At 43.7% G+C, this 17,882-nt stretch overlaps 1 protein-coding gene across 1 annotated transcript in view; it reads right to left on the reverse strand.

Annotated features, from left to right (window-relative positions):
• LOC146805186 (uncharacterized) overlaps nucleotides 1-17,882 on the reverse strand; it is a 927,200-nt gene that overhangs the window by 297,597 nt on the left and 611,721 nt on the right. The window contains exon 6 of the mRNA XM_085620476.1: nucleotides 7,367-7,417. Within this exon, the coding sequence (XP_085476602.1) occupies nucleotides 7,367-7,417 (51 nt within the window). The remainder of the gene's footprint in view (nucleotides 1-7,366; nucleotides 7,418-17,882) is intronic.

A 17,882-nucleotide genomic window follows, 5' to 3' on the forward strand; every position in this document is an offset into this window, starting at 1 on the left:
CCTGGTCTCGTGAGGGAGGCTGGTTGAGGACTACAAGTCCCAGCAGCCCCAGCGGCGTGCATGCTGCCCACGCCGCAATCAAGTGCCAGTAGGCGTTTAAAAAGAAGACAGGGCTCCTGCAGCGCGGACCACGCCCGGGCAAAGCCCAGGCCAAGGACGGGCCCATCTGCGCCTGTCAGAGGCTGTAAGAGTCCGGGCTGGACCACATTATTGTCATCTTGTGACCTAGCGGACGCTTTATGGACCCTTGTTAGGACTGTAAAGGTAAGGTATGAGGATATAACGCTGTCAGTATAACAAGTATTAACATTGGTAAATGGTACAGAAAACAATGAGCAAACGTAAATCACTAACAGGTCAGGAGGTTGTATGGACTTTGGATGCATTTTTATTGAGGGCTGAGTCAGCCCTTTTTCATGAAATCGCACTCACTGAGCGCAAGACTGTCTTTAGAGCCAAACTCCCCCTACGTCAGCTCACAACGTCTGGCCCTGTAGAGCACATTAACTCCCAACTAATTTCTTCCCCGACTAATGAGTTGCATAACCTGGTATCCGAACCAGAGTCTATTGATGCTCCCAAGGCAAGTGACATCTCAACCAGGCCAAAGGTAACAACTAGGGGTCAAAAAGTTAAAATGAGGCAGGGTGAGTAGTCCCGTACCCGTGTCCAAGAAAAGAAAGGGGCAGGGTCCCAATAGGCAATCTCACCCCCTCCCAAAGAGAAGTCGCAAATTAAAACCGTGGAGGAGGAGGAGACTAGTCCGGAACCTAATCTGGCTCACAAGGATTCCACCCCAATAATTTTAACCCCGCCTCAGGTTAATGACAATGGGGAGTTTTGGACAAAGATGGTTTTGGTTGTTTCAGCTTTATTGAATCCGTTGATACTTAAGGTATCACTATTAGAAGCGAGCATAGATCAACTGGAAAAGCTAATGGGTAGTACCCTCCCTCATCTGACTAATACATGCCAATGTAGAACCAAGTCTGCCCTGCCTAACAGGAATGGGGGTCCTATGACTATTCAGTCTGACATTTCTGGCCCTGGAATTAGGAAAGCACCTCAAACTGTTTCTTTGGACCCTTCACTAAAACCCCACAACTTGGTCGACCTTGGAACACCGCACACAGGAGAAGCATCCCTCAGTAGTAACCAAATAGACACAGTACAGAGTGCACCCAGTATCCAAGAGCGACTGTTGAATATTCAAAAAGAACCCCTCCCTGACAGGCATAATTCTGTATGTAGAGAGGGAGCCCTGACTTTAAGTGTTCCAAAACAGCAAAAACAGCCCCTGGGTGACCTGCCCTGCTCAAATATTCTGCATCTTCCCCCAGAAGCAACGCTGTATACCATTGTGTTGACCAACGTCCCTCCTTTGTCATTCGGAGCCAAGGAACATTGGTCAACACTAAGAAATAAATCGATGCACGTGTTGAGCGCAAGGACAGGATTATCAAACCCGCTCTTCGCTGAGTTCAAGGTGGCGCGGCGGATTGGTTGGATAGGAAGCACCAAAAAATCACTAGATGGCCAGTCAGATCTACGGGGATTAATATTCTACCCCTGGGGTTTTTCTATAAACCACATGGTCTCCCACAGCGTATACAAGGGGTAAATAGAGATTGGTGGTGGAGACAACCCAGGTATGCTATTCCAGTCAGCAACTATTTCGATATCCTCACTACCTTAGAGGATATTGACTGACTGACACCATCAAATGGGTGTCTAAATGTTGATGTGTGCCTTCCCAGGAGCTGTGAGGTTTTAGCACCACCTAATGACTGTACTGCAGCACAAGAGGCCGCAGCTCTTAGGTCACCTAATGCGGCATATGTAAGGGAACCCATTGAGAGAGATATTAAGAGTAGAAGTTTAGCCACCCATTTGGACCAATGCGATTCACCAACCCAGGTCCAAGCTTTACCATGCACTGGTAGCACCCCCTTCTGAGTTTGTCTCCCCCGAGAATTACGTCCAGCGGTGATTGCTTTCCATGCAAGGTTATGTCCTGGAACATTGCAGGGTTGTGCAATAAGACAAATAATAAAATATGGCGTCATTTTATCTCTGACCAGGATATATTGTGTTTTCAGGAACCTTGCATCAGAGAACCAATTCATATAAACGGATTTAAAACACTCCATATGCCTGCAGTGAAGGAACGAGGGGTAGAGCAAAGGGCGGGCTTTGTATGCATATTTCAAATAGGGTTGCATTGGATAAAATAGATCTACAGCTGGGGAATAGTTACTATCAGCTTGCAAAATTACACCAAAATCTGACCTATTGCACTATCGTGGTCAATTGTTATAACCACATCTCGCCAGATAACTTTGGTACTGTCGTACGAAACCTTGGCAGCGACCTTATCTCATTTATTAACGCCAGTGCAAAAGAGACTATGATAATCTTTGTGGGTGATTTTAATTGTGCTGTATGTCCTCACGAGGATAGTAGGATTTGTGGTAATATTGATGAAGAGGATATATGTAGTACCTATTTTTGTCATACTTTGATGGGGGGACGCTTAATGAGCTGATTGTTAGTACTGAGCTTGGCTTCGTGAATGACTTATTGGCTAGACCTTTTCCTATGCCTTATACATTTAATGGAAGAGGTTTATCCTCAACAATAGATTATACACTGGTCTCACTTAACCACGCACCCAGGTTGCATTCTTTTATGGTGGGTGACAATCCCATGAGTGACCATTTTCCCTTATGCCTAGAGGTCAATTTGCCATCATATAGGCTTGCCAGGGCCGATAATGTTACAGAGATGAAAGGAAAAGTAATACTTAACAGAACCAATGGGTACACCCTGCGGTGGACAAAGGTCGATCCTGATGCTGTTATAAAACAGAAACAAAATGCAAAACTGCCTTCTAAAAATGCTTGAGTGAATCAGCCCCACATGATGGTATCTTATTGTCCTTTTAGCCAATAGCGGCTGGAGTCAGGGAGTTATTATTTGTACAACTCTGCAATAAGGTTAAAAAACAGGGGTGGTTCACCTCAAAATGCACACATGCACTTACCAACCTAAAGCAGGAACTGTGCAGGCAGCCCAGAAACCTTATCAAGGTCAGACAGGCACGATCAGACTATAGACTGGCCCTTAAGGAAAGAAAATGTGTTCAGTGCAGGGAAGTGTGGGAATTCCTTCATAGTGTGGCACAATTGATAGTGCTGCCTTTTTACAGAGCGGTGAAAACCCCGTTTCTACAACCCACGGATGGCCCCACAATAGAAATCGCTATATCCGAGAAGTTATGGACTAAACAGTTTTCAAAGGTGTATAATGGGCAGACGAATCTTTACCTCTCAGTTGGTGATAGGTCAGTGGAGTCCACTGACTATGCAGATCTACAGTTCACCTTGGAGAAAGTGGAAAGAGCCCTGTCAGCGAGCCAGGGCGTAAGGCGCCTGGCCCTGATGGAGTACCCGTGGATTTGTTTAAGTCAAACATCGTCCTTTGGGGGCCCATTATAACACAAGTTATTAATGCCAGTTGTATGGCCTCTATGCCAAAGACATGGGCTTATTCCATCATAGTGCCAATCTTTAAAAAAGGGGACCTAGATGATCCTGGGTGTTACAGGACTATTTCTTTAATAGATTCTATGGTCAAGGTAGTGGGACAGGTTATCTTGGAACGCCTGCAAGCCTGGGCAGAAGTGAACTCGGTCCAATCTGATATACAATATGGATTTAGAGACGGTTTGGGGACAATTGAGCAGAGCTTAATTTGGCCTTATTGGTGGGTAAATATATGAGAGTCAAGAAAGGCCGTTTCTATCTGGCATTTGTTGACCTTACCGCGGCCTTTGACTCTGTAAGACATGACAGACTCTGCAAGGTTCTCGGAGTTGTTGGGGTTGATCCTCACATTATTGTCTTTTTAAGGCGCCTGTATAGTGGTGCAATGGCGAGCGTGCATTTTGGTTTGGCTGGCGAGCTCACATATGCTTTTCCTGTTAAGAGGGGAGTTCAGCAAGGCTGTGTGCTGGCCCCCTTTCTTTTTAACCTGTATATTAATGGACCGTGCCAAGCCCTCCTTAGGAACAATCAAGATTTCCCCTCCGTGAACGGACGTCCTATACCTGCTCTCCTCTACACGGATGATGCAGTATTAATGTCAAGAACTCAAATAGGTCTCCAGAGGGCCTTAGATAGTTTTATTGTTTTTATGAAGGACCTTGGCCTTACTATTAAGATTTCTAAGACTTTTACAATGAGTTGTGGCCGTGGGTTTCAGAGGATGGAAAGTATGTTTGTGGACATGCAAAAATTAGTACAGATGAAAAGTTTTTCCTACCGAGGTATTTTATTCAATCAAGGTGACTTGTGGGGTCAAGCTAATCTTGCAAAAAAACTGGCATTTATCAAGACAACAGCGGCCCTGGTATCTTTTTCAAGAAAGCTAGGTAGGAAGCCGCCAGGTGAGCGAATTCAAATTTACAAGGCCAAATGCACCACTTATTCAATGTACGGGGCGGGAGTATGAGGTTTTGCTAATACCCTCCCTATACAAACTGTGGAAAACTCTTTCTTAAGATATATTTTGTCGGTGCCAGCCAGCTCACTTTCTTATGCTTGTCACGACAAGCTGGATCTTCCTTTTATCTCCGATCTTATAAAATTAGAACCAATTCTCCTGTGGCACAGGATCTGGTCAAAGGACCAGCCCAAGCTAAATAGGGAGATTATACAGGACTGCTTAAACCTGGAAGGGGCTTTAAAGATCCCATGGGTAAAGTATGTGTGTGATTTCATGAACGATATTGGGCACTCACAATTCTTTAATGACCCTAGGTCCTTACAGGCAATCCCCAGAAAGGCACTAAGAAAGGAGTGTCTTCAGCTATTGGTCACAATAAGAATGACAGGAGAAATTTTAAAACCAGTGTAAGGCAACATCAGTTAATTTTAACCACCTCATATATGGAACTGTACCTTACATTTGTACCTGGCGGTTTTGACAGGTGGCTATTACCTTGGTTTAGGCTGGACATCGTCCACAGACTTGTGACCTTCCCAAAAATCAATGACTGGTCATGGGATTTGCCTCTGTGTCTGTGTGAGACAATCATTCTACCCAGTCCACCATCCATTTGGTTTAATTTTGCCAATTTTATGTATCTTTGAGGAAAGCGTGGATTTTACAGTTTTTAAACCAACAGGGTATATGTCAATGCTGCCCTGCATTAATAAGACTACAGTTCCTGGAGGACGAACAAACTGCCTGGTGTTTAGCCATGTTCTTCAAGAAGGTACTCCTCCAAAGGAAATCCATTATAACAAATTAATTATAGCCGAACGGGCACTTGATATTTTTAGGGTTTCACTGCTGTAGCTTCAAAATTAACTGATATTTTGATATCATTATATGATCGCTGTCTTTATAATTTGTGTAATTTTGTGATAATATGTATTTTTGTCTTTTTATGTGCTTTTATGATTGTTAAAATGTCAGTCGAATAAAGCTTTCATTGACTTGACTCTTGGCCATGCCCCTTCTAGCAGGTTCTTAAGCATAGCATTAGTATAGTGCCATCCATGGCAAGATATAAAAGTGACAGTCTTCTGCCATTTTTGCAGCAAAGACTTTAGCATAGGACAAGCTAATGCCTTCCACGCCAAGCTGAAAAATGGATTGGTAAAATACTATTCAAGGCAACCTGGAATGAATAAAAGCAGTCCCTAAGGTAAGTGTTTCTCTCTCATTACATATACACATCAATATAAATATATAGAGAGAAACATAGATAGGTAGATAGACAGACAGACAGACAGACAGACAGACAGACAGACAGACAGACAGATAGATAGATAGATAGATAGATAGATAGATAATTAAATAGATAGATAGGTCTATAGAACCTGAAACATAGCATTGATAGATAGATAGATAGATAGATAGATAGATAGATAGATAGATAGATAATTAAATAAATAGATAGAACCTGAAACAGAGCATTTCGCCTTTGTTTCAGTGCCCATAAAAAACTTTCACAATGACAGCGTTGCTCATAAACATTAATTAACACAACCGAAAAGTACACCACGCCTCTACCAATGAATCCTCCCTGATGTATAAATGAATACTGTGAGCGCAGAACCCTGTTAGCAAAATGTTACACTATCTCATTCTGTACTCTATCTGCATTGTTTCTAAATGTCTTGTTAAACCTACTCCATAGTGCCAAAGTTCTACGAAACAAAGGCAGATTTTGCAATAAATGTTTTTAATGTCCTTATAATATGCTTTACATTTAAAATTTGATTTATCCTAATATACATTGTTACATACAATACATTTTAAATATTAGTACAGTCTTCCCAAAAAAACACACATTTCTCAAAACACCGACAGACATTTCTGCATCCTCAGGCAATACTAAACGAATAACACTAAAATTCTCTAAATCTTTCTAAAGATGTACGACAATCAATTAATAAAGCATGTAATGAAAAATACATAACAGGTAACGTGTAAAATTGCCTTACATTGCCATTTAGGGTTCAGGTGACATTTATAAAAGACTCAGCCCTTTTCCTTTTGGTTTGTAAATGTCACCAGAACAACTCAATGTCAATATAAGGTGATGTTACACAATTACCCATGACCTATTCCCACACTCTCTTGCTAGCTCTCTCTTTCTCTTCCTTTCTCCCTCTCCCACACCCCCTCTTGCACAGAGGTGGTCACTATGCACAGTGGGGGGTCAGCCACAGCGCCTTGGGCCCCTCGTGGTGCGGTTGGGTGCAGGGTCAGGCCTCTGGCCAGTTCCTGCCTTCAACCCTCTGCTGCACAAGGCTGAAGGCTGAAGGCTGTTCGCAGCAGTGTTTGGCCGTCCTCAGCTGGGATGGGTGCACCACGATTGCAGCAAGGGTTGGGAGGCCGCTGTGGGATTGGATGTAGGATCTGGCCATCATATCAATTCATCATACTGTTATTAGTTTTCTTTCTCTTAGTTCTGTTAGTTATCAGAAGCAAGGGGACATCTCCACATGTTTACATAGTGCCTGGGGTAGCTTGGTGAAATGGAGGCATTAATATAAGTCACATTTATGTTATTAAATGATTGTTGATATCAATGCTATATTATATTGACTAGCTTACTTTTCACTCGATTCAGCACTTAAAATAGCTGCATGAGGTCACATGCAGAAGTCTCACATGCTTTACCTGCGTCATCTTACTCATCAACATATTTAACAACCCTCTTTTCTCTTCTTAACGTGTCAAAAGTATTGAGGATGTGGTGGCTGCTTCGGAGGAAACCATCTATAAATACATGTGTGGTGCATGCAACAAAAATATCAGAAACAATAAAAAATATAGAAACAAAACTTACACGCTCCTTCAATACTTTGTTCTCTAACTTGAGGACCTCACATTCTTTTTGCTGTTTATGAAAAACAAAGTGACAGAAAATCAGTCAAAATAGTACATTCACTAAACTGAATATACAAAAGCAAAAGAAAGGACGCTGGCACAGGAGCATGTCTGTATATGTCTTTCTAACAAAAATCCCCAATTGGAGTGGCAATTGGAATGAACTTCAAAGGATTTACCATGCATTTTTACCCCTAACAGTAATGTATTGAAGCAATACAATATTTGCGACATAGTGCAGCAAAACATATATCGAATATACTTATCATGCTATACACCAGAGTTCTTTTTCTTACAAAGCTCATTAACAGCCAAACTGATTCACACCAGTCAAAAGAGTTTGGAGAAACACCTGAACTTTCGAAGTCATCAAATGCTCTCAAACACAATATGATACAAAATGCTTTGCTGACAAATCAGTGTTGTTAAAGTAAGTGCATGTGCTAGATACAGACATTCAAGCATACACAATTTGGCGTTTCCGGTCAAGTCTCATTTTTCTGTAGAATTTCTTCTGTTGACATGCAGAGACATACATTGCTCCCAGGTTAATTATTTGTCTTCCTCCCTCAAGGATTAAGCTATGTTTTCTATGTTATTTTATCAGAAAGGAAAATATGCAATTCTAGTTCTCCAAAATGTGATGGACAACAAAATGAATGATTGATGAAAGCTGTTGAGCTCTAGCAATATGCAGGATCCAAGGACGATACAATGCTGTGAGAGGTAGATTAGAGGTACATGTGCTTCTATTCAATCAACATTTCTTTATTAAATAATAAATAAAAAAGCAACATTCTATTGATAAAGTGTATTTAATTGATGTTTTAGTTACAAGGCAACATCAAAAAACAATGAAGTACCCCAGTTATGGCAAGCTGCACAAAGTGTAATTCCTGCTTGCCATATGCTGCGCAAGACACTACTGCTCACATATCAACTGTCATCAATTGCATTACTTAAGATATCTTAAATATTATTGACTATATCATCCAAGAGATCACATATGCCATCAGCAAAGACCAGGTTTTGGAAGAAACATGACCAATGTCACACCTTTGCTTCTCTGAACTTTACAGAACCAATGAACATTCATAATCTGATATGTGAGTGGTACTGAAAAGGTGAAACAACTGTATGAGGTGCATCTGCACAGCTCTTGTGGGAAGAATAGAGAATGGGTGCAGGGTGTGGCCAAAGGCAACATCTTGTGTAAAGGCTCGACTGTGAATAGCTAAAGGGGGCAGTGGTGCTGCAAGAGATAAAATACAGAGTGAAGGCAAGAGGGGAGGCATTATGTACAGAGGAGGTGCAGGGGAGGCAATAGCACACAGAGGCCGTAAAGGGGTAAATGTAAATGTAGTGCATTTATATAGCGCTCCGCACCCCCCCGAAAGGGTCTCTCAGGCGCTGTGCACATACCGCTGTGGAACCCTTCCTGGCCTTTCCCTGTGAAGTGCCCACTCCTGGGCACCCCCAAGCTGAAGCCAGGCATCCTAGCGCTGTTGGGGCCATTGTGGAGATTAAGCAAGCTATTGCCCAGAGTTGCAGAGTGTGACCCATGATTAGAATAGGCACCGAGGCGAGAATTATCGGGTCTGGGGAAACTGAGCCCAAGACCCGCCGAGGCGGGAATTGAACCCTAGTCCGGGCCAGACCTCTGCATCAGGGTCTGCCGCTCTAACCATTGAGCCACACTTCTCCACAGTAGGGGGGTACATAAAGGAGCAGCGGGGATTTGGCAGACGCACACGGAGTACTGAAGGAAAAAATCAGAGGGCACATAGAAGGGCTGCAGTAGGGGCATACTGAAGGACTGTAGGGGCAGGAGGCATGAAGAGAGACCATAGAGAGACAAGGATCACAGGGGGCAGGAGAGGGCACACTGGTCAGGGTGGACTATTACTCACAGGTCCAGGTCTTCCACTTTCCACGGTAAGGTCGACTATTTGCGGAACTCACAATGTCACAACACACTGGAATGTGGCAGGGAAGTGCTCTTGAGAAGCTGACACCTTTTCAGGAGGAAAAACCCAAAGGCGAATAAAAACCCCTTGCCGGATATAGATTTCAAAGGGCTTAAGAACATCAGGATCAAAAGTGCAACAGAAATTCTTCAGTTCAAAATAGTCAGGATCAGCAAGTGAAAGAGAAAGGAAACAACTGAAGGAACACAGCTGTGTTGCAGCACACTCTCCAACCAGACTGAATCCTCATAAAAACAGGAAAAGGAAATGAATGCAAACATCATGTCACAGGAATCATGATGGATTGGGAAAATCACAAAGAGACGAATGAAAGATAAGCCATGATGAAAGTGAAAGGAGAAGTGACCAAGAACCTGAATTGGAATAGCTGCAGGGGGCTTTAAAAGGCAGGTGCAGACTCACAGTGTATTCGAATTTTGGAGCTGTAGGGAGAGGAGCAGCAACCAGAAAACCAGAAGTATGAGGGAAGGCAGCCCCGGGTGAGTGCGACTCACAGACCCAGTTGTGGGCTTCTTCCAGAGTTTTCTGGGGCCTCGGAACCGCAGGACCGTGTAAGGTATAATGGGTCTTGGGTGCTATAATGGTTGAAACTTTGTGGTCACAACAGTATACTACATTCCTGAGGTCCCAGGCTTGTCCGGAAAGGCCAGAAAAAATTGGCAAACTATTCTAGGGGCATAGACTGAAGAGACAGGAACCCAAGAACGCTTACTAGCAGGATAACCTTACTAGTGAAGGAAGAACTTTAATTTACTTCAGAAAATTGGGAAATCAGTGGTAACACTAACCTTGTATCTTATTCCCCTTTTACGATAACTGGAGGAGGTGGAGGACTCCGATAATAAGGATCAGACACAAAAGGTTTTAGCTGATACACATGAAAAGTGGGGTGACTCTTTCAAGAATAGGGAAGACAGAGCCTAAAGGCAACAGACTTCATCGGTTTGGTTATTACAAAGGGCAAAAACTATCAAGGACCAAAGAGGACGGGTTATATTTGAGTGGGCAAGAACCTGGAAGACATACCAAACCTTATTTCCAACCTAAAAGTTTGGGATCGGTCTACTTAATTTATCAGTTCAATACTTCAAAGTAGTTTTAGAATCTTGTCAATTCTGGTCAATCATTTGTCTCCCAGAATCAAACGTCTCTAGTGAGTGTGAGTAGCAGGAACAAGAGGAATGGGCAGTGAGCAGAGGAGAAGCCAGAAAGGAATAAGGATGGAAACCTTGGATACCGAAAAAAAGGAGAAACTTTGGTGGCAGAGTAAATTCTACCCAGTTGTTTTGAGTGGCATTACAAAAACATCTCTGATACTGTTCAAGACTGTGATTAACTCTCTGACTCTATCCATCGGACTGTGGTGGTCAGCTTGAGGATAGAGCTCGAATGCATTCCGAGGGTAAAGCAAATTGAGTGCCAACATCTTAAAATGTATTGAAAGCCCCAGTCTCAAATTATGGGGTCAGTTACTCTGTTAAGGCAGAATAGTCAGCCAAAGGTCTTCTTGCCATCAGGCTAGCAGATGAAAGCTTCTGAAACACGGAAAAAAGAGTCAGCTTGGCTAAGAGATTGACTGTAACCATGATCACCTAATTTCCTCCAGAAGGTGGCAAATGCGCAATAAAGTATTTGGAAATTGTGTGCCATTGGATGACAAGGAACAGGCAAAGGCAGGAGAAACCCTAAAGCCTTATCTTGGACTACTTTGAATTGTGCAAAGACAGGATAGGATTTAACTTATAACTCTGTATCCTGGCAAACTGAAGCCTACCAAAAAGAAAAGGAAACTAACTCTAAAAATGACTAAAGTACATGATGATGGTACATTGCAGTGTCATGACACATTCCTAGGATCTCGGTTTGAAGATCCTTAGTAGGAATCAACAGGGCTTGTTGGAAAAAATGATAGTGGGCCATGGGTACATGACTCTGCAGGGCATCATGGTCTTCTGGAGAGATCTGAGCATGAGTGTCTCTCAAACAATGGAAAAATGATCTTCCCTAACAGACAACTTTGTCAGGAAGCAAAAGGACATGAGTCTTGGAATCCTCAACCAGAATAGCTCATCTACACAAGGCATCATAAAGAATATTGTGTGTGCCAAAGATGTGAGTAGTATAAAAATCTCATTGTGAAAAGAAATAGGCCTAGGAATATTGTCAGCTCTTTATCCCCTTCGCTGCCAGGCCTTTTCCCCCTCCTGTGCCACGCCCTTTTTTGGCTATTTGGGGTAGTGCGTGCTGAGGCCCCTGTAACTTTTGACCACATAAGGTATCCACGCCAAATTTGCGTCCTTTTCTTCCAACATCATGGGGATTCTAAAGGTACTCAGGGTTTGTAGATTCCCCTAGAGGGGTCACAGAAATGAGAAGAAAATACAGCAAAATTTAGTTTTTTTTGGGAAAAATTGGAAAAACGGGCTGCAAATGAAAGCATCTGGGTTTTTCCCTGCAAATGTTATCAAAAAAGGGTTTGTGGGGCTGAAATCACCATTTTCCCAGCCTTTAGGGGATACCAGACTTTTGTCAGAAACCCAACATTTTTTACACAGTTTTGGCATTTTTCTGGGACATAGCCTATTTTTGCTATTTTTTGTGCTTTCGACCTCCTTCCAGTTAATGGTAGAAATGGGTACAAAAGCAATAATGGATCCTGGAAAGCTATACATTTTGGAGAAGTAGACACAATTTTGAATTCAGCAAGGGGTCATTTGTGTAGATCCATCAAGGTTTCTTTATAGAAACTAACAGTTAAATAAAGGATAAATTGAAAATTTGTTGAAAAAAAAAGCCTTTTGTGTCAACGTTTTCACGTGTAACTTCTTCTAATTATAACAACTCTTTGAAAGCAATATACCATTAGATCCGCTGGACATTACTGGTTGTGGGGATATATAGGACTTGTAGGGTCACCAAGAACCCGACGAACCCAGAGCCACAAACTGAGCAGCAACTTGAAATGTTTTTTTATTATGTACCGGGTATATAGTAATTGTTCTGTAAAAATGTGTACATGGAAAAATCGGTATGAAAGACACCTATGTATTTCTGAAATGGGAACAAAATATAGAGTTTAGAAACAGTAGATATTTGCACATTTCCGAAATTGGAAATACTCATCCTAGCATGAGAATTATCAGTCATTTTTTAGAATGACTTCTTTTTTAAACAATGTCTTTCATTTGGAAGGCAGAAATGCATCGAAAGTCAATGGGTAATAACAGTTCCTTTACAAATCTGAATTACCCTAAGTCTCCCGATAAAAATTGTACCTCACTTGTATGGGTAGGCATAGTGCCCACGACAGGAAATGGCTCAAAACCAAACGAGAACACACCACCAGGCACATGCATCAACAGAAAAACCGGTCGCAAACGTGCTGATTCTCAGAATCTGCCCCTCTGCAACCGGTATTTTTGCATTTGGGATGCATCATCCCAAATGCAAAAATCGAAATTTAAGGAATCTCTAAATTGCGATTACTTAAATTGCGATTGCATTCAAGGAATCCCAAATTGAGATTCCTTAAATGCAATGCATTAAAGTTTAAAAATTAGCGATTTCGCTATTGGGGGGAGCAAATTACCATGAAGTTGAACTTCATGGTAATTTGCAAAAACTTTGAAAAATGCACTTTTGTGCATTTTTCAAAGTTTCATGTTGCGCACACACATGCCCTTAGAGCATGTGTGTGTGCAAAATATGTGCCCAGATCAATTTCAGGGGGTGCAATAGGGTGTAATTTTGACACCCTTGCACCCTTGAAATTGAAAGAGCAATTTGCGAGTACCTACTGGTATTCGCAAATTGCTCATGCAATCTCCAATTCATTCCTATGGGCCTGGAGGCCCATAGGAATGTATGGGACGGCATTCCTTAATTGCAAGTCGCAATTTGCGAGTCGCAATTAAGGAATGTGTGGGAATCGCTATTTCTTTAGCGATTCCTACATGCATAGGCTTTTGCAATTCCTTAATTGTGATTCCTTAATAATCGCAATTAAGGAATCGCAAAAGCCTATGTTGATGCATGTGCCAGCACATTTTCACAATGCACAATTACCCTTTTTTAGCAAAGTGCCTAGCTGTAATTTTTTAACCCTAGCTCTGCCGGCACCTAGGGAAACCTAGCAAACCTATAAATTTTTGAAAACTAGAAACCGAGGGGAATCCAGGATGGGGTGACTAGACTGCCTCCCACCAGGTTCTGTTACCCAGAATCCTTTGCAAACCTAAAAAATTGCCAAAAAAACAACACATTTTCCCCACATTTCTCTGGTGGAAAGTTCTGGAATCTGCGGGGATCCACAAATTTCCACCCACCCCGTATTCCCCAAAGTCTTCCGAGAAAAATGGTACCTCACTTGTGTGGGTCGGCCTAGTGCTCGCGACAGGAAACGGCGCAAAACGTAACGTAGACACACCTCAATTTCGTAGCGAAAAATGACCCTTTTTTGGCAAAGTGCCTAGCTGTAGTTTTTGAACCATAGCTCTGCCGGCACCTAGGGAAACCTAGCAAACCTATACATTTGTGAAAACTAGACAACCAGGGGAATCCAGGATGGGGTGACTTGACTGCCTCCCTCCAGGTTCAGTTACCCAGAATCCCTTGCAAACCTAAAAAATAAGTTAAAAAAAACACATTTTCCTTACATTTATGTGGTGGAAAGTTCTGGAATCTGCGAGGATCCACAAATTTCCACCCACCCTGTGTTCCCCAAAGTCTTTCGAGAAAAATGGTACCTCACTTGTGTGGGTCGGCCTAGTGCCCGCGACAGGAAACAGTGCAAAACGCATCGTGGACACACCTTAATTTCGAAGTGAAAAATGAACCTTTTTTGGCAAAGTGCCTAGCTGTAGTTTGGAAACCTATCAAACCCACACATTTTTGTGTGGGAAAGTTGTGGCATCACCGGGCTGACACAAATTTCCTACCACCCAGCATTCCCCCGGGTCTCCCGATAAAGACGGTGCCTCACTCGTGTGGGAGGCCCAAGTACCCACGACAGGCAAGGGCCTAAAACGTATTGAAGCGACATGAAAATTGCCTATCTCAAAACGACCTGGTTTTGCAAGGGGGGTCACTTGGGTTTTTGGCCCGGTGCTCGGCAGCCACCTAGGGAAACCTACCAAACCCACACATTTCTGAAAACTAGACACGCGGGGGATTCCAGGGAGGTATGGCTTGCATGGATCCCCCAATGTTTCCTTACCCAGAATGCCCTGCAAACTTCAAATTTAGCTGAAAAAATAAATCACCTTTTTCACACATTTTTGTGTGGGAAAGATGTGGCATCACAGGGCTGACACAAATTTCCTACCACCCAGCGTTCCCCCGGGTCTCCCGATAAAAACGGTGCCTCACTTGTGTGGGAGGCCCAAGTACCCGTGACAGGCAAGGGCCCAAAACGTATTGAAGCGACATGAAAATTGCCTACCTCAAAACGACCTGGTTTTGCAAGGGGGGGTCACCTGGGTTTTTGGCCCGGTGCTCGGCGGCCACCTAAGGAAACCTACCAAACCCACACATTTCTGAAAACTAGACACCCGGGGGATTCCAGGAAAGTATGGCTTGCGTGGATCCCCCAACGTTTCCTTACCCAGAATGCCCTGCAAACCTCAAATTTAGCTGAAAAAATCACCTTTTTGACACATTTTTGTGTGGGAAAGTTGTGGCATCACCGGGCTGACACAAATTTCCTACCACCCAGAGTTCCCCCGGGTCTCCCGATAAAAACGGTGCCTCACACGTGTGGGAGGCCCAAGTACCCGCGACAGGCAAGGGCCCAAAACGTAATGAGGCGACATGAAAATTGCCTACCTCAAAACGACCTGGTTTTGCAAGGGGGGGTGACCTGAGTTTTCCGCCCGGTGCTCGGCGGCCACCTAGGGGAACCTACCAAACCCACACATTTCTGAAAACTAGACACCCAGGGGATTCCAGGGAGGTATGGCTTGCGTAGATCCCCCAACGTTTCCTTACCCAGAATGCCCTGTAAACCTCAAATTTAGCTGAAAAAATCACCTTTTCACACATTTTTGTGTAGGAAAGTTGTGGCATCACCGGGCTGACACAAATTTCCTACCACCCAGCGTTCCCCCGGGTCTCCCGTTAAAAACGGTGCCTCACTCATGTGGGAGGCCCAAGTACCCGTGACATTGGCGTGCCCGTTTCGGGCAGCCCCCACCCTAAAAAAAACTAAAAACAAATCCCTGGTGTTTAGTGGGCTTTCTGCCCCACCGAAGGGGCAGATTAGGGGCCAATGCCTCATCTGCCCCCTGGGGGGGCAGAAAGACTGTAATAATTGGGGGGTGGGGTGGGGTCATGGGCCTGCCCGTTTTGGGCAGCCCTAACCCCTATTTTTTTTTTTTTTTAATTCCCTGGTGTCTAGTGATCTTTTTGCCCCCCTGGAGGGGCAGATTGGGCCAATGCCCCATCTGCCACCCAGGGGGGTCAGAAAGGCTGTAATGGTGGTGGGTGGGTGGGGGCATTGGCGTGCCCGTTTCGGGCAGCCCCCACCCTAAAAAAAAACTAAAAACAAATCCCTGGTGTATAGTGGGCTTTCTGCCCCCTAAAGGAGCAGATTAGGGGCCAGGGGGGGGCAAAAAGACTAAATAGTGCCAAAGTAACCAGGGGGGAGCAAAGGCCCTTGCCCAAGGGGCAGCTTCCCCTCCCTGGTGTCTAGTGGGTGGATCCCTGCTTGGGGATCGCCCTCCTGTGGTGATCCCCAAGCAGGGATCCACCGGGGAGGGGTACCATTTGAAAGGGGAGATTCTCCCCTTTCAAACGATACCTCTCCCGTCTTTCTACGTGCTCAGGGGGCTGAGATAGTACCCTGAGCACGTAGAAAGTGAAACTGAAATGAGCCTCTTGGCTCATTTCAGTTTCAGTTTCAGTTTCAATGTAATGATATTGCCGCGACGTGCGCGCCGATCGACATTACACTGAAAGCAGGGGGGGGCCTCGGGAGCTGGGGAAGCTCTTCCCCAGCTCCCGAGGCTATTTTTAGTGAAAGGGAATCCCTCTGATGCCCGCACCAGAGGGATTTCCAAGGGAATGCCTCATGACGAGCTGGACTCGTCATGGGCACACGAGACTGTGTGCCATGACGAGTCCAGCTCATCATGGGCATTCAAGGGGTTATACATTGCATGTTCTGCAGTAATTGGAGATTGTGTTGGTTCTTCCAAACCTCAAACTGTTCTTCAGCTCCCATCTAAAGATGTTGTCACTCCATACCGGCATATTTGAGAGCCAAGAGCTTGTATTCAAGAACTAAATGCTTTTGCTCACGTAAGTTCAAGACATGGGAAAGATAACAAATTGGATGCTCCAAGTTGTTTTACTCCTAGAGCTGAAGAAGAACTGTTCCTACAGCAAACTTTGAAGCGTTAGTAACAAAAATGAATTTTCCGGACAGATCTGGGTGCCTGCGAAAAGGAGTTTGGGTGAAAGCCTTCTTGAGCTTGGCGAAAGGCTCCTGAAATTTATGAGTCATGAAGAATCCTTTAGTTAGATTTTTGTTTTTCAAAGTGAAAGATATATACCTACTGATATTGGCAAAGTTTGTAAGGAAGTATCTATAAAGGTTACCCACTCCCAAGAAACGTTGAGTCTCCTTGAGGGATTTAAGGAGCCAGCCTGCCCAAGATGGCAGAGATCAGGAGAGGGCTTATAGATATTCCATGGTCAGAGAGGCAAAACCCCAGATATTCCACCTCTGTTCTCTCAAACTCACACCCCTTTACTTTACAGGGCAGATGTTTTTTCTTGAAATGTTAAAGAAGAGAACAAATCTGGACTCGATGCTCATTAAGGGAAGTACAGTAGTTTAGAATATCTTCAATATACATTACAAGAAACTGGTCCAGGACGTCAGGGAATACACTGTTGCAAAATGTACGAAAACTGCTGGAGCACTGGTTTGGCCAAAGGACATGATCCTATACTTACAATTCTAAAGGGTGTCTTAAAAGCAGTCTTCAACTCCTCATCCCTCTTTATCCAGGATAAATGATAAGCTCCAGGGATATCACATTTAGTGAAAAGTTTAGCACCTTGAACAGACTCAAGAAAGTCTTTGATAAGTGGAAGCAGGTAATGGTCCTTTATAATAACTTTATTCAATCAAATCAAATGTAACTGATTTTTTTAGGACAAAGCAGAGGGGAGCACCAGCAGGGTTAAGCAGATTGAACATATTCCTCTAAATATTCCCTCAGAACCTGCTTCTTCTGCTGGGCAAGAGAATATATCTTGCGATAAGGAATTATGGCTGTAGGTATGGTTGGGATCTCACAGTCCAAGTCCCTATGAGGAGGGAGTGACAAAAAAGGTCTCTATGGACCCTATGGACCCACATATGACAAAGCATACACAGACGAATGTGCAATGGGAGATATTTTGCCATTCATTACTTATATGGTGGGAAGACTCCCTCTGGAATAACTCCAGCAACCAGCGTAGTACTTGACTGATGGTGAG

Source organism: Triturus cristatus, chromosome 8, assembly GCF_964204655.1.
Source record: "Triturus cristatus chromosome 8, aTriCri1.1, whole genome shotgun sequence".
Taxonomy (NCBI): Eukaryota; Metazoa; Chordata; class Amphibia; order Caudata; family Salamandridae; genus Triturus; species Triturus cristatus.